The sequence below is a fragment of the Pipistrellus kuhlii genome, unplaced genomic scaffold (assembly GCF_014108245.1).
Source record: "Pipistrellus kuhlii isolate mPipKuh1 unplaced genomic scaffold, mPipKuh1.p scaffold_m20_p_68, whole genome shotgun sequence".
Lineage (NCBI taxonomy): Eukaryota > Metazoa > Chordata > Mammalia > Chiroptera > Vespertilionidae > Pipistrellus > Pipistrellus kuhlii.
The window spans coordinates 448,626-469,217 of record NW_023425571.1 but is presented as its reverse complement, the minus strand read 5'-3'; the positions used below and the strand labels follow the sequence as shown (position 1 = coordinate 469,217).

Below are 20,592 nucleotides of genomic sequence, written 5' to 3'. Positions count from 1 at the left end.
TGACCAAGACGCCCGTGGAGGCTAAGACCCTCATTATTCCTACTTAAAAAGGAGCTATCGGTTCGGAAAGGAAGCGTTAAATATACTTAGTTTTCACATCAAGGCCGCACCTGTCATGGCAGCCATCTGCTGATAAGAATGGACAACGCGGTTAGAACGTAAGAGTTCCCGAGAGAGGATTAACTCTTGTCTTACAACATCTAACTGAAGGCTCGGAACAGCCCATGAGTAATTTTCAAGTAATTTTTTGGAAAAGATGGGTAGTTTTAGACTCTAAATTAAATGGGGTACCTCAAAACTGGATTATATCCTCATTGACCCACTAGCTTAAAAAATTAAGTTATTGCCCTGGTCAAGTGGCTGATGGGTTAAAGTATTGTCCCGTATACCAAAAAGTTTTGTGTTTGATTCTCTATCAGGGCACAGGCCTAGGTTTCGGGTTCAATACCCTACTGGGGCTCCAACAGGGCATGTACGAGAGCCAACCAATCGATAGTTCTCTCTCTCCTTCTCTCTAAAAATCAATGAACACATATCCTTGGGTGGAGATTTAAAAATTTAGTAAAGTTGCTAAAACTGTTCCTATTTTCCCCCAATACTACAGGCGTGTTTTAATGACACCTTTCAACATGTCTCCTTGGGTCTCACCTCCAGGGACCCTAAAGCAGAAGTCCCCTCCCTGGCAGAGACACGAGCCCCCTGCAGAGTGCTGTGCCGGACGAGGCGAGATAAATACTCCGCACGCCTGAGTCTCTGGGAGGAGCGAGCACTTCACACTAACCATGTTTCCTTACTTCCCGCCAGAAATAAGCCCAGGAACTGGAACAGATTGACAAAGAGCCCTGCACAGCTCAGCAAGCCAGCGTGGCGCTCAATTATCAGGCACCGTAGACGTGTGCTCCCTGCGCAGGAACACTTCGGGTGGAGTCGGGCGGGAGGCACTGGGCAGGAGCCGTGGCAGCGGTGCGCCCACGGCACCGGGCCTTTAAGGCCTCACTCTATTAGCTAAAAGGAGCTTGGAAACGGGCTTCCCAGAGGTGAGCCGGACTATTTTCACCTGAGGGAAGGCTCGCCAAGGCTGGCACCGAAGAGGCTTAGGAAAGAGAACCAACCTGCCCGAACCGTTACCGTATCTGCTCGGCCAAAAGCTACTGGGCATCAGTGATGCCCTGACAATGGCCTCAGTCCCAACTCTGCACTCAGAGAAACACCAAATGCCTGGAGTGTTCGAACTCTCAAGCTTAAAATCTAGCGCGCTTGCTTGAAGTGTTTCAACGTTTCAGCAACGACACGCACAAAGCCATTTCGCTCGAGTTTTGCACGCGCCATACCTTGAGACATTTTAGCAGAGAAGGCAGGAGAGGTGCTTGAGAGAGCTTATGCTTCCAGGGCGGCTGCAGCCGGATGGCATGGCCCAGTAACGAGAGCGTGGATAACCGAGAGGCGGCTTTGCCCACATATTCATTCATTTTGTCCAAGAGATGCTAGAAGTGTGAGAGAACAGGGAAACGTATCTCAATAAAGCTGGGGGGAGGGGGGATCAAGGGAACCAAGGGAGACCCTCAGGTGCATGTATGAGACCCTCACAAAGGCCAGTGGATGGATCCCTGGCCCCCTGGCCTCCCAAGATGTAGAGCAAGGGTCACACAGGTAAAGGGGTCAAGTTCAAGATTTAAATCATGTTGGCAAACAAAACACTGACCCATATGGCCTGAGAGAGGACAGCCTGCACTTCCTGAGAAAGGGTCCTCTGACACAGGTCTGGGGTGAGGCAGGGAGCCTCCTGAGGCACAAACAGCCCCCCTCACCCTCACCACACCCAGCCCGCGGCGCTGAAGCTGAGGCCCGCTGGAGCTCCCTCCCAGTCACGGGAGCCGGCCGCCTGGTGTGGCCCCAGACACAGATCGGGGGCAGCGGAAGTTAACATCCAGCCCCAAGCGAAAAGGACAAGGTCTTCCTATTCTGGGGAAGTCACCAGCCTATGACCTCAAGACGCCCCAAGTCTGCCGTCACAGTGCTCTGCTAAGCAGAACGGAGGGGCCCTCCAGGAGCTGGGAAGCTGGACTCATCCATCAGTTAGTTTGCACTTAAGATTTCCCACATTAATCAGAAGTTGAAAAACCCTATTTAACGCATGGGTTTAATAAGGGGTACTTTATGAAGTGGCACTGTACCACTCTAGTACAGGGATTCCAGGATTTTTTTTAAACAGCAAGATAAAAAGACTCTGGAATGTATCTCACTTTGGACACAGGTCCTGCGGGTGACACGTGGTGACACCTGTAAGGAGGAGCGGTGGCAGGCAGAGGTTGGGGGAGGTGCGAGCTCTGCAGCCTGCATGGGGGAACACAGAGAGGCCAGCACCCCTCTCAGAAGAACGCCTCCCACCCTCTGCTCTTTGTCTGCAGTTACCTTATCGTGTGGCTCTTGCAAGGTAGTCAGGATGTGCAATACTTGCTGAGAACTGGTTTCCAGGTAATAATCCACCAAGGTGTTCACAAGCATCGGACCACGGTCTAAAGAAAGAAAGGTGGTTTCCCATCGTTACTTCCTTTAACGTTCTAAATTTACCTCACATCGCTGCCTGTCACAAAACCCAGAAAATGTTTCTCTATACGTTACCCAAAGTCGTACGAACCTCCCTCTGCTTCGTTCCATTCACTTAGGTTTAAGTGAATGTAAACCTAAATTTATTTGCCTAAATAACCATATAGTACATGAAATGCTAGGTTTTTTTTATTTGCCTAAATAACCATATAAGCACATGAAATGCTAAGATTTTATTATTACTTTTTAATTACAAAAGAGAATTCATTTTGCCCGGCCGGTGTGGCTCAGTGGTTGAGCATCGACTTATGAACAGAACCAGGTCACTGTTCAATTCCCGGTCAGGGCACACGGTCGAGTTTGGGGCTCGATCCTCAGTGTGTGGCATGCAGGAGGCAGCCAATCAATGATTCTCTCTCATCATTGATGTTTCTCTCTCTCTTCCCTTCCTCTCATTTGAAATCAATAAAAAATATATTTTAAAAAGGAATGGCAGAAGCTCGGGTGCTGGTTGCGTGGGGCTCTGTGGGATTCTCGGGGGTGTGTGTGTGTGTGTGTCTGTGTGCACTCTTGAACGTTCTGAAGGAGAAGCTGGACACACTGAGAGGGGCTCCACCACGAGGAGCTCTTTCTAAGCTTTAAAGGCTCCTGAGAAGTGACACCGCAGCTGCCCGCAGGGTTCTGCTCAGCTCTAGTCGCTCTCTGCCGACCGGCAGGCGAGCTAAAAAGCACCTGCTCTCGCTCACCAGCATTGAGGTTCTCTTTAAAGATGGCCGTGACTTCATCACGCTCGCTCAGCACCGGGGAGTCCAGCGTGGAGAGCAGCTCCCCGAGGTTGGCTTGTTGGGCCATTTTCCCACACAGACGTGCCGTGCCGGGTCCAGGACGTTCGTTACAGACGCTGAAGGCTCTTCATTGGTGCCACTACCAGACTGGGAAAAGGAAAGGAAGACAGTGTGACCACACAGCCTCACGCTCCCCGCCAACAGCTACCTGGAAGGCAGGGCGGTACACGCGTCCCATGCCTCTAAGTGTGTGCAGAGCGCTGTTGTGGGAGCAGCGTGGGCGTGAGAATACCCTGCCCGTGACAAACCTACAGAGAGGAGTGCTACAGCCGGAGAGAAACCAAAAGCCACACGCCAGAACCGACTGTCACCGCAACTTCATAAAAGAACCAAATCGGAGTTATTCCTACTTCTGATTCTGCCTTGGGTTTTGGCTAAGATAGTGTTTATTTTTCAAATCGGTGCGTAAAAGTAGGTATACGTTTGCAAAAAGGAACTAACAGTATAGTATTTTTTTTTAATTCTGATTTTTTAAAAATTTAATCTTTATTGTTAAAAGCATTGCTTGTGTCCCCATTTTCCCCCCATTGACCCCTTCTAGCCACCCTCCCCCCCCCCCCAAGGCCTCACACCCTATCGTCTGTGTCCAGGAGTTATACATGCATGCAAACTAGTTCTTTGGTTGGTCACTTCCCACCAGCATTTCCTTCCTGACAATCGCTCCAATGTCTACAGATTAGTACAGCCGGTTAGGTCCCAGGTGCTGTCCTCAGGGGCTGAGGCCCTAACCGCTGTGCTCTCTTTTACTAGAGACACTGGTAGGGGTGTCGAACTCAATCAGAGAAGGAGCCAAAATCTAAAATCCAGCCTAAATCGCGGGCCGAATGGTTTACTGAACAGTCATAAACTGTCATTGTGATGGAAACGCAGCGGAGTGCAGTGATGACAGTGCGGTGTGGGCCACATAGCAAGGCCTGGCGGGACGGATTTGGCCCGCGGGCCTTGTGTTTGACACACGTGCACTGGAGGATGGTCAAGAAGAAAACGCTGGTGGAAGTGATCAACCAAAGAACTTGCATGCGTGTATGTGTAACCCACGGACACGGGTCCTGTCCTCAGGGTGCGAACCAGGCGTCGTTTCTCCTTTTGGAGCGTGCACGCCTCATGCCGCCCGCTCAGGAAAGGGGCATCAGGGCAAACTTCACCTTCAAAGCTCAGTTCTTTAGGACAGGGGACCAGCTGCACCATCTTCACATACGAAAAGCAGCTCACTCGCCGAGCGTGGCTGTACGCACAGCAGGTATTTCTCCCACTGTGGTCTCTACAGATGTTTTCCAAACCAGGCAATGACGGCCACGTGTCCCGCAGGCGCTGCTCACCTCCCACGGACACCATCAGACACACCCCTTTCCCAGTGTGAGTGGTCTCCGTCCCATTTTCATAGGGAGAGAAGCCGGTTAGGCCTTCCGCTAGGGTCACAGAGCTAGCAGGAGGAAACCAGGGGAGAACTGCAAGTGGAGCCCTGATCTGGCTGACCCAGACCCCAAGCCCCGCGATGTGACAGTCCGTGAGCGTGTGGCTCCGGCCCTCACAGCTGCTCTCTGAGGTGAGCAGTTCTTGCCCTATTTTACAGATGAGAATATGGACACTCAAAAAAGAGCAGTCTGCCGCGGTCACGGAGTAAAGCGAACACAGTTGGCCAAGTTCCCAGGCCAAGGAGTAGACATGTCACTTGCAGTCTTGGTGCCTCAGGAACCTGCATTTTAACAGGCAGCCCCGGGAATTCCTATCTGGGTGACGTGCATGCCCTGTTTGAGAAACGCTGTGCTAAAGCATTAACTCCTGCCCTAGCTGGTTTGACTCAGTGGACAGAGCGTCGGTCTGGGGATTGAAGGGTCCCGGGTTCGATTCCGGTCAAGGGCATGTACCTTGGTTTCGGGCACATCCCCGGTAGGGAATGTGCGGGAAGCAGCTGGTAGATGTTTCTCTCGTGTCAATGTTTCTCTCTGTCTCTCTCCCTTCCTCTCTGTAAAAAATCAATATATGTATAATATATATATGTAAATTATCTCCTCCTAGCATGGCAAGTTTAGAGTAGCAATGATCCTAGAAACCCACAAGTATTAACTATTACCATCTACGCTCTTGTTTAATTATAACCCGGTTAATAGACACCGATTTGGCTCTTTGAGTCATAAGTTCATTAGCCTGAAAAATTAACTAAAATGTCTGAATGCATTTCTGATAGCAAATCATGAAACAGGAAGCTGCGGGGTAACACCCAGAAATAACAATCTTACAGGTAAATCACAAAGCAAGTCAGCGTGAAAGGGCCACGGTAAGGGCAGCTGGTAAGACTGCATCACAGAAGAGTTCAAACTGAGAAGAGAAACAGAGGTCACCGTGCGGAGTTGGATTAAATACAGCTATAAGTAAAGACGCCTGAAACCTGTCTGTTTACGCTGACCAATGTCACCCCAATCCATTTAATTAAAAAAAAAAAAAGACTAGAAAACTAAGTGCGACACCACCAGCCTGCAGCGGCCTGAGTGGGAGGATGGCAGTCACACTTCAGCAACGGCCCTGCGCGAAGAGCACTCGCTGGGAGGGAGCACCGGGCGCAGAGCACTCGCTGGGAGGGAGCACCGGGCGCAGACCTGGGACCCACTCGGACGGTAACCCTCAGCAGCACGTCTCCCGGCCTAGCCCCGAGCTCACTTCTACTCCAGGGAAAGCAGAGGACGCCCCGATCTAAAGTATGCTGTCCGCAAGGTCGGTTTTGTTCCACTGACGTTGCTGCTGACTGGCCTAATCCCGGGAGACGCTGTCTTTTGCACGCAGAGACCGCCCTGTCGGGGCCGGTCCTCCAGAGGAGGAGCCCAGGACAGAGGGACAGGAGCTCAGTCCTACACAAAGATGACGCCAGCCCAGCAGCGGGCAGTGGCCAGGCGGGCCAGCCTGGACACCCAGCTTGCTGCTCGGTGTGTAAATGTGATGTAAGCATACGTGGCTGCTTTTGGAAGCCTGCTCCTTCCAAATGCTTTACAGAAGCCAAAGCACGTGAGAACATTTTTGGCAACAAGCTTTTCTCTTTGGTTCTAAAATTCTAAATTTTAACCATCTTTTCTAGTCCCTAGAAAAAAAATAGAAATATTGTGTGAGATTCTTCATTTAGGTAAGCAAAGTTTAAGGGTTTCTGATATTCCAGAAAGCCCTCACGGGAGTCCAGGCATAAGCTCTTGGAATGAGTCCCATGATTAGAACATCTCTCCTTTTAATTTTTATTTTTGTTGTTTTCTTTGCTAATCTTCACAGGTGGATATTTTTTTCCATTGATTTTTGGAGACTAGAAGGGAGGGAAGAGAGAGAAAGAGAAAGAGAAAGAGAGAGAGAGAGAGAAACATTGATATGAGAGAGACACATCGATTGGTTGCCTCCCGCACACACCAAGAGGATCAAACCTAAAACTCAAGTAGGTGCCCTTGACCTGAAATCAAACCTGAGACACTCCGGTGCTCAATCCATCACTCTAACCACTGAGCAACACCAGCCAGGGAGCATCTCTCCTTTTTAAACTCATTCAAATATTTCCCAAGCACCTCAGTGCAGGGTGCCATGCGGGGCGGACAGCCCTAGCAAATGCAATGAGGAAGTGTGCGTGCACATGTGGGGAATGGCCGTGGTTCAGGGGGTGCACAAAGGACGGGAGGGAGCAGCTCCCCTTTGTCCCCCCAACCAGTGGACGGAGCTGATACCTTACCTGTTCTGAGGACAAGTGGTAATTCGGTTTCCAGTGCTGTCAGCCTGGTGCCTCTCATGGTCACTGGAGGAAAGCACACACATGGACATAAGCTTACAGCAGAGGGAACAGAGGCAACCGGAGGGAGCCCAGGTCCCGTGGCTCCGCCTCCTTCCCACCCCGCCCTGAGAGGCGGCCCTGGGAGCAAATGCGGACAATCCCTGGGCCTCCCTCCCCATCCTCTGTGTCTGCATTTCCAATCGGCTGGCTGCGGGGAAATTCTTCAGATGGTGCGGAACTGGCACTCTGCTTTGACAGTCTGGGTGCTGAGCGATAAACGGATGGTCAGCAGCGAAGGGTCGGCACAGGCCGCAGCATCAGAGGTTCCGAGCTGGAGTCACGCTCCGCCAGCGCTGGCTGTGGGCCTTCTGATGTCTGACCTTAAGCTCCCGTCCACACAGCGAGAAAAGCAATGTCTCTTCCTCACTCCTGGGCTGCGTGGCGACTGGAGGCGACCCGTCCCGGAGCCCTGGACACCGTGTGTGGCACAGGGCGTGACTCCGGGAGCCCCAAGGCTGGACAGTCAGTGGCAGGCCCTCCGTGGCCTGCATCGATCGCCTCAGCCCCACCACTGCTCCCCCCAACTACGCACCCCACTGGCCTCTCAGTTTCTCAGCCAAAACACCCCCCATTTCAGGACCTGCAGACCCCCAGCTAAGTCTTCACCCTTCAACGCTCAGCTTAAACCTACTTCCTCAGAGAAGCTTCCCGCCCACCCCAGGCCAGGTCGGGTCCCGTTGCCACTTAGCGGCTATATTTCTGTGTCACCATGCCATTAGCTCTGAGCGGGCCTCCCTCACGGACGGAAGTGACACAGAGAGAGGGCGTGCCTGTTCAGTAAGGGCTGCACCTCTAGCAGCTACCCCGGTGTCATCAGGCACAGCAGGTGCTCGAAGCACGTCTGATTCCTTCAGCATTCGGGACCTGAACTCGTTTATATCGATCAGCCTACCGTAAAACTGCTTACAGTATAGGCAGCTTCGCTTAAAGTCGAAGAACCTAACAACGATGTTAAGTGATGATTTACTGAGCTTGTTGATTGAATGACTAGGAGTTAAAATATTCTTAAGTGTATAGAGCTGAGTTCTGCCTTCAAAACAGCATAGCCTTCTCTAATTGCCCTGATAAGTGTAAAATATTTGTGAAGTTATCACTTCTCCACTGTCTTCCCTTTTAGCCTACTTCCTGCCCATCTCGTGTTAAATATGCATCAATATCCTATATAGTAGAAACGTAGTATGCAAATTGTCCCCTCAACCAGGAGTTCGTCCAGGAGTTCAACCAGGGGGCGGGCCAGCCAGGGGAAGGGAGGGAGTACCCAGCAGCCGGCAGCTACAGCCATTAGACCCCACCTTTGCACGAATTCGTGCACCGGGCCTCTGGTGAGAATATAAATACATGCATTCCAGTTTGTTCTAAGTGTGTTCAGGCACGGGCTGACCACTGGCTGGGAGCTCCAGGTCAGCGACCACCCGGCACACTGACCACACCGGGGCCACCCCAGCGTCTGCACGAAACAAGTAACCAGTGTCTCTGGTCCGCATCCCAGTGCCCACTACACAGCATGGACGCTGAGCCCCATACACCACATTCACCTAACTGCCCTGAGCGCGGAAAAGCCGGAAATACCCCTTCAATGTGCCGTCCTGATCAGTCAAACTAGGGGACTGAGCGACTCTACAACAATGGAAATCTCTTGCCCCCGACGTCATTCTACTTCGTGTGCAGATCACACCCCACGCATTTACACCATGGTCCTCAGTGGCACACGCACACACGTGTGCGCAGTGCCGGGGGCAGGCTGGCCCTTCAACAGGGAGCACTTGCCTGGCCAGTCACCTGACCAGGGAAAGAGCTGGAAGGAAGCAGGAGCCTCTCCTCTTCAGAACCCGAGGGCCGCTGGGGGCCCAGGGTCAGACGGACCTGCCAGTAACCGCACTGGGTCTTAACCGAGAAGCATTTGCTGAGGGTAAAATTCAGATACATGACGAGCTCTTGCAGCCTGCCCCGCTGGTATAGGTGCTGGCACAGGAGACCAGGCTTTCTGTCCAATGCCAACACAAGACTCCTCACCGCCTTCACCACTACGCTGAAAACTGCAACGGCAATCATCAGCATCACCGTGACACTGGCAGGTCAAAGACCACCTGCTATTAGTGATATTTTATGAGTTTAGTCTCTCACTGCCTTAGTTAGATCCTGCCCTACAGCCAGGCTAAGTGGTTAAGTGCCAACCTATGCCATGCCCGGGTTGTGGGGTTGGTCCCCAGTGGGGGGCGTGCAGGAGGCAACTGATCCATGATTCACTCCCATTATTGATGTTTCCATCTCTATCTCCCTCTCTGAAATGAATAAAAAAGCATTTTTTAAAAAGTCTGCCCTACAGGGGGACGATGGGGGAACCGTTTGGTCAGTGGAGTGAGAGATCTGCAATCCCCGATGAGAGGCGGGAGGAGCAGACCCCTGCCCGAGGGGCGAGAGGGAAACTCCTGTCGGAGTGGAGCAGGGTCAGTCCACGTTCTTGCTTCAAACACCAAAGGAAACAGATCGAGACCTCCCTGTGTGCTGGTCTGAAGCCACGCTGTAACTGCACCTCCGCAGCAGCCTTCCGGACAAAAACAAACGCAGGTTTGAGGAGGGTGAGGGCTCTGAGATTAAACAGCAGGAACGTAGATCAATTTGTTTTCACGCTGTCGGTGCTCACAGACTGATGGATAAGACACCTGGGATTACACATGGACTCCAGCGTACCTGCCATGGGACATGTCGTTAGCGGGACGTGCACACACGTGTCACATCTCTCTGCCCTCGACAAGGTGCATGACGGGCCGTGAGGCAGCTAAGACCTACACGGACCTTGATGAACACCGTGGCAGGACAGCAAGGACTTCAGAAGATGTCAGCTGACTATTCACTTTGGGAAGCGGGTGCTGGTGTGGCCTTCTACCCCAGGAGCCCAGATCTGCGCACCCCGCACAGCAGCAACTGCAGAGCCTAGTGCCTGAGAGAACTTTGCACGCACTCGTCTGTGATAAACAAACAAACAAGCCGGTTTGGCTCAGCGGGTCGAGTGCCAGCCCAAGGACTGAGAGTCCTGGGTTCAATTCTGGTCAAGATTTCAATTGCCTGGCCCTGGCCAGGGTGTGTGCAGGAAGCAACCAATTGATGTCTCTCTCACTTCGATGTTTCTCTCTGACTCTCCCCCTCCCTTCAACTCTCTCTAAAAATAATCAGTGGAAAAATATCCTCAGGTGAGGAGTACCCAAAAACAAACAACAGCAACAACAAAAAAAAAACAACAACCCAAAACACAACTAAGGGTATAAATGAAGGCAGGTATTTCTTCACTATACTTATTTCCTACACTCAGGTTTTTATAATACTAGAAAAAAACTCAAAGGCAATTCAGACACAGGTCCAGGCATAGATGGACTGTTCATCACCAGGAACAGCAGATGCAAAGCAGAAATATTACACTAGTACAATGATAATACAGTTAGTATGTTAACAGCGAGACAATTACCATCTGCTAGTAAGATACTATCATACTGTCCCGCGAGGTTCTGAGGTGACTTCCTAGGGGACATTCCAGCAGGTGAACGAGGGCCTTCAGCACAAACACGCCCGAAAGGATAAGACACCAGCTCCCAGTCCCTCCGCCTCCCAATGCCCGGAGGAGGGAGCCGGGAGGAGGACATACTACTTGGTGTGTAAGTAAAGCAGCTGATGGTGAGACCTGCCAAAGCCTGCAGTCACGTGTGACGTAAATGGCCTCAGTCCTTCTCAAGGTCATACAAGCCGGGGCAGGAGAGCTCCAGAGTCTCCATTCAGAATTCTGCCATCAGGGAGCTTGATGGACAACTTGCCGACACTTGTATCCTATTTCAAAGGTCACCTGCAGGGACATACTCAGTTCTGGTAAGGTGTATTCCTCTGTGAATAATGCTTCTTACGTCTGACTTACAAGCGTGAACAAAATTACTTAGTACAATGTGCAGGCCAGAGGATATCTATCATGTGTGCATCCAAAAGTCGCCATACAGACTTCCCCTAAGAAGAAATGAAATTTCTTTAGGTTTCAGACTCAGAGGACTAAAGCAGAAACACCGGGAACAGACAGGTGGTTTGAAGGCCCAGGCCTGTGGTTCTCACAGGTGGTCCGAACACCAGCACATCAGCGTCACCTGGGACCGTGAAAAATGCACAATCCGGGCCTTGCCCCAGGTCTCCGAGTCAGAAACTCGGGGAGTGGGGTCTTCCGGGTGATTCTGAGGCCCGGGAAAGGTTGAGAGCCAGCGATCCAGGGAAAAGAAGAAGGATGCAGGCCAGAAACATTAATTATATACATTTCTATATACACTTTGAGGTTCAAAGGGAGAAACAGTGCATAGACCTTGGGGGGAAAAACCCAAAGGAATTCTACTCGGTGCTAAGGTGCCAGCACAGACTGGACTCCAGCTGGGCCTGCCTCACGTTTAGCAAGTTCCAGACCAGAGTTCTCCACTTCGGATCTTTGATGTGGCACCTGAAGGTGCATTTCCAGTGAGGTGTAAAGACCCTTTCGGTATGAAAGTTTGTGACAAAATGATTTGAAATGCAAGCAGCACGGAGGCCCAGCTGTAAAGACTTGGGCCTCTTCTATTGTACCTACTAGTTAAAAAAGCAGATTGCTCCAAATAAAGCCCGAGTCCACTTTAAGAGCAGGGACCTATCTAGAATGGCGGCATGAGCTCCAAGCTGGGCCCATGAACCCCCGAAGCCATGCCCAGCACTTCATCTCTCCGCCAACGTCCTTGGTGGGGAAGACATATTTGGTCACAGTTCCCCTGGATTTCAGAGGGGAACTGAGCCCCCTCTTTCCCCACAAAACAAAGATTAAGAATCACTGACATGAGTTAGTTTGTGCCATTAGCAAGCAATTCAGTCAATTTAACAATGTGAAATATTAAATTTGGGGCCTCTGGAGTCAACCAACAGGGTTCAAACCCAGCTCAGCAGCTGATGTGACTTTAGGCCTCAGCCCCTCATCTCCCGGTCTCGTCTCGTCTCCTGAGGCTGTGAGGAGAGTTCTAGCATCTTACCTGTAAAATGCTTAGCATGATGTTTGGCTTGTAAGCACTCAAGAAATATAAACTTTATTACAACAATATTGTATAGCTGGAGACCTAAGTTCGCTCAGCATCTACCCATCCAATAACCTGTATGTAAAGCATTGATAAAACCACCTTGAAACTTAAAATGAATACATTTCGAGTTTGTCACTGTGCTGTGAGCCACGAGCAGCCAGGTCTGAGTGGCTGCAGACACTCGGTCACTGCATTTGCTCCTCCTTATCCCTCCCCACGGGGTCGCCATCACCAACGGAAGGGCACACTGGTCCCTCGTCACTCAGACACTTCATGGTCTTCACTGCCATTTACACAGAGACCTATGGTGCTAGGCCAGGAACTGCCTGCCACACATGTTGGTTTTTTTAACCAAACCTTGGTTTTTAAGGCACTTTACTCATTAGATGACAATCGGAACTCATTCCATCTTTCAATTGTTGCCATTGGCTACTTCCCTGTATAGAACAAACATTAGCAATGCGCAAGAGAAGGCACAAGAAAAAATTAGCAAGACCCTGAGAATGAATGAATGCGTGAATATATATATCCATATGTACATGAATTCACATATATACATATGAATACATATTCATATATGTAGGATGTATATATACATATATATATATATACACCCTAGTATATATGATTTTTTATTCTCCTCACAAAAAGAGACATTAAACATTAAGTTACTAATTTCTAATAACTACAGGCTTAAAAAATAAATCAGAAAATTGCTGATGGTAGACCTCTTTCAGACCAACTTAAAATAGGGGGGAAATGAGTATTTCATGTAAACTACATTACATTAAACATTGAAGGGAAAAAACTCAGTGTTTGAATATATACTAGCCACACACACACACACACACACACACACACACGCGCGCGTATATATGTATATATTTAAAGCAAAAAGCTACAGGTTTGAAGGCGGAGTATCCTTTCTTTCATGATTGCAGCTACCGAAATGACAAACATTAACCTCTCAAAGAGAGATGTATAATACGAAGAAATTACCTTTCAAAAACAATGTGACATAGAAGAAAAGGTAAACAGGTCACCAGTCAACAGGTCAGGCTAAAAGTTACCAATCTGCTGAGATATTATCAAGCCGTGAGCACTCCGACCCAATCACCTGGGTCAGGATGTTTAACTGAAGGCCCGGGAAGTCTAGGAGCACTAACTTACAGTCCAACTCTTAGTTCACAGTGAAGAAACTGAGCTCAGAGGACGTAGGTGACTTTTTCAAAGTCGAAAGCTGGGTGACTTTTAGAAAGCTTGCAGCAACTGACATATTGCTGTGTTTGGCTCATCTGCACCCAAGAATGTCCAATTCCAGGAGCAGCTCATGTCCGTCCACTGTGGCCCTGGGACCCGGAAAAGAGCGTACCTGTCCCCCAACAAACTGTGAGTCACAAGACCAATTCTGCTGTGATTCAGAGCCCAACGCTCACCCACTGCCCGCCGGAGGTCAGAAGCACTTTTAAAAACCCTCTGCAGCCAGTGGTCACCTGAAGAGAGAGCCCACGGGAACTCCAGGGCCCTGGTCCGAACCTCCGGGCACATCAGCACCGCCTGCGGCTTCGCCCAGAAAATGACCGGGACGCCCACAGCCTGAGCGTGAGGTCTGCGAGCGGTGGGTCTGACGTGTGGGGTGGAGGTTCTGTCACAGCTCGTTTCCAGCAATGTATGATTCTGGAAACATCACACAGACAGGCAGGTATGTATGCCTCTGTCCTCGTAGGACTGTCTCACACATGAAACCAAGCGTGCGCAGAAGGGATCACATTACACTTGGGAGCGGGAGCGGAGCAGGAGTGCCCACCCCAGTGAGGAAGAATGCAACTGAGTCAGAGGACCTGAGCCACTCCAGCTGCACACAAGTGAGGCGGCTTGTAGCTGCCGGGAGACCTGGCCGGACTTTGGGAACAGACCACATTGCTATGACACCAGAAAACGCACGGGCAAAGCAAGCTTACATCACCGCCCTTCCAGGCCTGGGACGTTAGTTTTGGATGAGATGCTAACTTGGGTAAGAGGCTGTCCTACGCGTGCCTCTTCCATAACCCCGTCCAGCTCCCAGGCGGTGAGATCCGGGGCTCCCGGGCCACAGCGAAGGACGCTTCCCTGCTTCTGAGGAGCCCCTCCCCGCTGCGCGGCTGTCAAAGGTGCACCTCCCCGCACAGCCCTGTGTGGGCCTTCTGTTTGCACACTCCAGGGTTCCTCCAGAATGTTCACCCTGAGCCACAGCTGGTGCTCAGTGAGCCCAGGGCCCCCAGAAGGTCCGGTTTAGGGGCCCTTCTTGAAATTTACCGCTCCCCGCTGCCAACACGTTGGCATTCAGAGGAGTCTACGCTGATCCCAAAATGATAAAGCCATGCCTCTTGGGAGAGTATCATTCTATCTTAGTGCTGTTTACAGCACACTCCACGTAAAGCTCCGTGCTATTTCTATGCTTTCTACTAAAAAAAAAAAAATCCAGCGAGGGTTTTAAGCAGGACTTCTTTCTGCATGCAGTAAACTCATCTGTTTTTATAAAAATATCTCAAATACTTCCCCACCTAGACCAGCACATCTGCATGTACCACACTGCCATCCCAAACCAAAGCCAGGGCCTGTAAGCCATTGCACAGTCCCTCGAAGCCACCCACACACCCACACCCACACACACACATACACACACAAACACACACACACACACACATGCACCTGGGAGGAACCCTGGTCACTGATTCATGCTGATCACTTCATGAGAATGACAGGCCAGCTTAGGTCCATAACAGCTCAGAGAGAGTCGGGGGAGGATCAATGATGAGGGGTCCACCGTCCTGCAGTCAGTGGGACCCCGGTTCCGGCTCGGACACTCCCAGAGGTGACCTGAGGCAGGTGGCCTTCACCCCTCTGGGCCTCAGTTTGCCCACCTGAGAGATGGGGATGTTCACAGTGGCCGCCTCCTCCCTCCGCGGCGAGGGATGAGGGCAGAGCACCTGCACAGGGAGCACCCGCTGACCGCACGCCCCGCCAAGGCACGGGCTCCCCTCCGCCCCCACCCCGCCCCATCCCAAACGCGGGGCGGCGAACTCTCTCCGGGACACAAAGGAAGGCTCCCTGCTCAGGCTCCCGGCCGCCAGCCCTTCACCCTCCAGCTCCTCGAATGAATGGATGAGCGCCTGGGAGCGGCTCTGCAAATAGCTGTCCGCAGGCATCACCTCTGCGGGCCGGAGCTAACTGTTTCCCCGCCACGGGCCACCCACGGGCACCCGGAGCCGGGCCCTCCCGTCCCGCCGGCTCCGAGGGGACCCGAGGCCGGCGAGCCCGCGGAGCCCGCAGGCAGCCTCCATTCATTCGGCCCCCACCCGGACCCTCTCCTCACGCCCGGGACCGGCCCCGCCGCCCCGCCGCCCGGGGTCTCCCCACCCCCGGCCTCTGCACCCCCGGGGGCCTGTCAGCCCACCCGGGGCGGGGCTGGCGCGGGGCTCACCGCCCCCGGCCCTGGGCGCCGCGGCCCGGCCGTGCATCCGCCCGCGCCCCCGGCCGCCGACGCGGGGCGAGGGCCCGGCCAGGCCCGCCTCCCTCCCCGGGGACCCGCCAGCCCCGCCGGGCCCCACCGGCGACAGCGCCTGAGGAGAGGGAGGGAGAAGCTTCCCAAACCCCCCTCCCGGGGTCCCCTCCACCGCAAGAAAGCCCCCGGGCCCCGCCCCCCGGGGCCTCCCCGATCGGGGTCGTGGTGCCGGGGCAGCCCCGAGCAGGTCCCATGAGAAGGAGGGGGCGACACCCCCATACTCACCCACCGTCTCCTCCCCCTCCGCTGTTTACCTCACAGTCCCTCCAGCCTACAGGGCGCCGCCATCTTGGACGTACAGCACCTCCCCCGGCGTGAAGAGACCGCGGCCGGCGACAGCTTCCGCCACGAAAAAGAGTCCCCCGCGGGCCCCCGTCTCCCCCTCAGACCCCGCGGCCGGTGGTCGCGGCCGGCGGCCCCGCTGGACGGAGGAGGCCGTCCTGCTCATTCCTGAAGATGCCGACCGGGGGGAGGGAGGACCGGCCGGACTTTCCGAGGCGGGGAGGGGGCGGGGCCTGGCGGAAGGATCCCGAGCGGAGGCCGCTGAGCGGTCTTGTGACTCCGAAGGAGGCAGAAAGAAGGGCCGGCGCGGTGGGCGGGGCCACGCGGGACGGCGAGGGGCGGGGCGCGGGTCACGTGGCCCGGCGGCCGCGCGGGCGGGGCTGAGCCAGAGGCGTAAACAAGCCGGCGGGGCTGGGTGTGGCTGGGGCGCCTCCTGCCTTCCCGGGCGGGCGTCCGGGTGCGATCCTGCGTCCCCAGAGCCGCCGGGGCCCGCGTGGGTGAAGGGTCAGTCGGGCCGCCTCGGAGGAGCCTTGCCTTTGCGGAATGCCTGCAGAAGGCCACTCGGGCCCGCTGCCTTGGGTGAGCTGGACCTGTGCGCCAGGAGGTCACGGTTAGATTCCTGTTCGGCACAGGCCCGGGTTGCGGGCTCCATCCCGTGTGGAGCGTGCAGGAGACAGCCCCATGAATGATTCTCTGTCACCATGGATGTTTCTCTCCCCCTCTCCCTTCCTCTCTGAAATCAATAAAAATACATTAAGAAATAAAAAGCCCACCTTGGAGACTGCCCTCAGGTGGCTAACACTCTGGTCTAATCGGAGCAGGCGGCTTTCTTTTCTTTTTTTAAAATATATTTTATTCATTTTTTACAGAGAGGAAGAGAGAGGGATAGAGAGTTAGAAACATTGATGAGAGAGAATCAATGATTGATCAGCTGGCTCTTGCACACCCCCTACTGGGGATGTGCCCACAACCAAGGTACATGCCCTTGACCGGAATCGAACCTGGGACCTTTTCAGTCCGCAGGCCAACGCTCTGTCCACTGAGCCAAACCGGTTTCGGCTTTTTTTTTTTTTTTTTTTTTAAAGAAAAATTTTAGAGTTTATTTGAGGCAAATTGACGACCATGGTGGGGAAGCAAAAATCTCAACGGATTTTTTTTTGAACAGTTCCCAGAGCAGGCTACCAGTCCCTGCCTGCCACTTCCCGGCTTCGTGTCCCTGGGGGAGGCGAGTCCCCTGAGCCTCCGTCTCCCTGTGGGAGGGGACAGGTGCCGGCAGGTGAAGCAGGAGGGCGCTGAGCACCGTGTCCTGTTCAGTCAGTCAGTGCTGGCCAGGCCGGCATTGTCGGAGGCAGAGGGAGGCAGGGGGAGGCAGGTGTAAGCGCTGTGACATACCAGGCAGTGGAGGCAGAGGGGGGACTGCCCTCTCACCAGTGGCGTGTCTGAAAGGCTTTTCGAAGGGCTGTGCATCTGGCTGGGGTTTTTTGTTTGTTGGTTTTTATTGATTTGAGAGAGAGAGGAAGGGAGAGGGACAGAGAGAAACATTAATGGGCTGTCTCCTGCACACCCTCCCCTGGGGATGGAGCCACAGCCTGGGCGTGTGGGTCCAAGCTCAACCAGGGAAGCCACGCCGGGCGGGCCCGATTGCTGCTGCACTCGACGAGGAAGCGAGCTGGCCGTTGCCGCTTTCACCAAGTGACCACGCTTCACCTCGCTGCACACAGGAAGGAGCCAGTGCCATCCTCGAACTCGGCAGGATCCGGGTTCTAAAAGAAGAACTTGGGAGGGAGTTGCAAACGTGTTAATATAAACTGGCTACTCAACGATATTAGGGAATTATTGACAATTTCCTTGGGTAGGTGATTGTGTAAGAAATGTCCCTATTTTTAGGAGATAGAGGCTCAAGTATGTATGGGTGGAGTGTCAGGATGTCTGCATGATACTTTCAAAACATTTTATCAAAACAAAACATTTCTATGTACAAATACGTGCATGCAGAGAGATAATGCGTACTGGCAAACGCTAACTATTGTTGAACGTAGATGGAAGCTGGGTGGGTGTCCGTTAGACAATCCATTTGCAGTTTTTCTTTAAAGATTTCAAAATGAAAACTTGAAATACTTGAAGGTCAAAAAGGAATTGGAACACGCATGGGTTCTGCCCACGAGGCGGTGAGGGTCCGTGGAAGGACCTGTGGGAGGGACCGCAGAGTGAAGGGGGAGTCCATGCCCCCGGGGACCGGGCAGGCCGCCCCCACTGTCCCTGTGGGCTTGGCCCCGGTGCCAGCCGCACCTGGAAGTTGGTCCTAGGTTTCCCTAAGTGGCAGAGTGCTCCCCTGGGACTGAACGAGACAGGCTGGGGAGCCCCCACCCCCGCGGGCCACAGGCTCAAGGTCACGGCACTGGGCCTCCTTTCTCTCCACCCACTGGGCTGCCCGGAGCATCCAGACAGAGTGCCATGCGGGCCTGTCCGGAGCCCACGGCTGGTGTCTCATTGACTCTCTACCCCCCTTCCCCTCCCCCGGCTGCCCACCTGATCTCTCTAAGTCCCTTTCATTACGCGCCCCACCCCCCCGTGAGACCAGCCCACCACCTGGTGACAGGGACGTGCCCACGGTCTTCCACCAGGACGTGGGCCCTCCTGGAGGCCGGAGGGCTACTCACCCTGGGAGACGCTGCCTGACTATGTGGGACTCCACAGCGATGGTCAGTAAAGATGATTTTTTAATAATAAAGTTTTGTTTGAACTCAGAAACATTATATGCACACAGGCATAGGAGAGGGAGATGGGGGAAGGCAGCCGGAGGGAGGGGAAGAGAGAGTAAGGGAGGAGTTGGGGGGGTAGGGGGAGAATAACAGGACAGAGGTACACATTCTTTTATTGTCTTCTCTGATCATGTATCACTTTTGTAATTTAAGCAGGAATTAGATACACTAGTTAGATGACAGATAAATGATAGATACATGCATGCATGCATACATACATAATGCATAGATATACATAGCAATTGTTTTCAGTTTTTTGCCAGAGGAAAAGCAGGCCGGAGCGCCACCTCGTGGCGGCACAGTGAACTGCGTCCGCTGTGAGCCCTCAGGACAGTGTCATCCCCCAGTGCCAGGCAGCGTTTGCAGAAAGGGCCCCTGCACCTCAGCTGGTCCTGGGCTGGAAAGAGCTCGCAACCTCCCCAAAGGACTGAGTCACACACGGCAGGGCAGAGGCAGGCAGAGGAGGATGGCCCCAGGGTGCCCTGGGCTCGCTGGGGGCCCCCCACCCTCACCCTCACCCCCAAGGCAAGAGCACCGTTGGATCCTTGGTTCCTGGACAGCTGCGTCAGCTCCTGTTTGTTCCACTCCTCTTTGGTGGCCCTTTGGAGCCACGGCCGGAAAAGTGCCGGCTGGTGCAGGACCTGCCACCCCCCCACAGCAGTCACCCCCTTCCCCCCTCCCACAGGGCTTCCCGACCCACCTGTGCTCACCTGAGATGTGCCCTCCAAGGGTGGGGGCTCCCACACTGCCCACTGCTGGCCCTTGGTGCAATGGGTCCCATTTGTTTAGCCTGGTCAGGGTTCCCACAGGCCAGCCTGTGCCTGTGTCCGTGCCCATGCCCGTGCCTGTCCCTGTGCCTGCACCACTGCCTGTGCCTGTGCCTGTGCCTGTGCCTGTGCCTGCTGAGAGGATGATCCACGCGCCCTCTCCTTAGCTGCTGGGCTCCCTGACAAGCCGATGAGTGTCCTGATGGACAGAGTTAGACAAGAATCCACAGGGTGTCCGGGAGGGCCGAATCCTTCAGGCCACAGACGACCCCAGGGGTTGTGGGGAGTGTGGGAAGGCCTTTGGGGGAGTTGAGAGCTGGATTGGACTGTGAAAGGGGACTGAAGAGAAAGAACATTCTAGACAGGAGGGACAGGAAAGACAGAGGCCAGAGTTGGGATTTGGTCCCCGGCAAGAACACAGCATGCTCAGGCGACAGTGAGAGTGAGAAGACAGTTGGAAGGAGGGAGGCGGAAGCTATGGCCCCAAACACCGTTCTGACCGCATCCTGTGGAGGGACTGTTCCTTCCTCCAGAGCTCATCCCTTCCTCCACCTCTTCGTCTCTGTGATTTTTGGCAGCAGGGTCTGCCAGCCCTGGCCAACGAGAGGCCCATGTCTGGGAGCTGGCCATCCAGAGCACATGCAAATGCCCCGAGGCACAGAGGCTAGGATCCAGGCCATATCATTGGAGCACCTGGATCTAACCGTGCCTGAAGCTGACCCTTTCCAGTCATGCAAACTAATTGTTTTGCTGTTATTAAACCTGTCAAATCGGGTTTCTGCAACTCACATGAGGGAGCCCTGTCCTTGGGAAGAGCTCGGACCGAGAAAAACATGGAGCACTCATCCGTGAGGCTGAGATGTGTGTCCTGATGGGCAAAGGGGAGTCACCGCAGGTTTTAAAGCAGGACACGAACTTCCTGACCCGGCTTCTCCTTTTCCTGGCTCCTCTCTCGAATGCCCCATCCTCCCTCCATCTCC

The 20,592-nt window shown here is 53.5% G+C and overlaps 1 protein-coding gene and 1 pseudogene across 5 annotated transcripts in view; one reads left to right on the top strand and one right to left on the bottom strand.

Annotated features, from left to right (window-relative positions):
- TSC1 (TSC complex subunit 1) overlaps positions 1-16,169 on the bottom strand; it is a 33,500-nt gene extending 17,331 nt beyond the window's left edge. For 3 of the 5 annotated variants that reach the window (XM_036420429.1, XM_036420434.1, XM_036420433.1), the window contains exons 1-5: positions 16,027-16,108; positions 7,093-7,155; positions 3,294-3,479; positions 2,413-2,516; positions 1,332-1,484 (exon numbers count right to left, since the gene is read on the bottom strand). In XM_036420429.1, coding sequence (XP_036276322.1) covers positions 1,332-1,484; positions 2,413-2,516; positions 3,294-3,399 — 363 coding nt within the window. In that variant the 5' untranslated portion in view covers positions 3,400-3,479; positions 7,093-7,155; positions 16,027-16,108. Of the gene's footprint in view, positions 1-1,331; positions 1,485-2,412; positions 2,517-3,293; positions 3,480-7,092; positions 7,156-16,026 lie in introns of all 5 variants that reach the window. The other 2 variants (XM_036420430.1, XM_036420431.2) reach the window with 2 other exon arrangements.
- On the top strand, positions 13,588-19,779 carry LOC118708877 (annotated as a pseudogene).
- Positions 19,780-20,592: the final 813 nt, after the last annotated feature.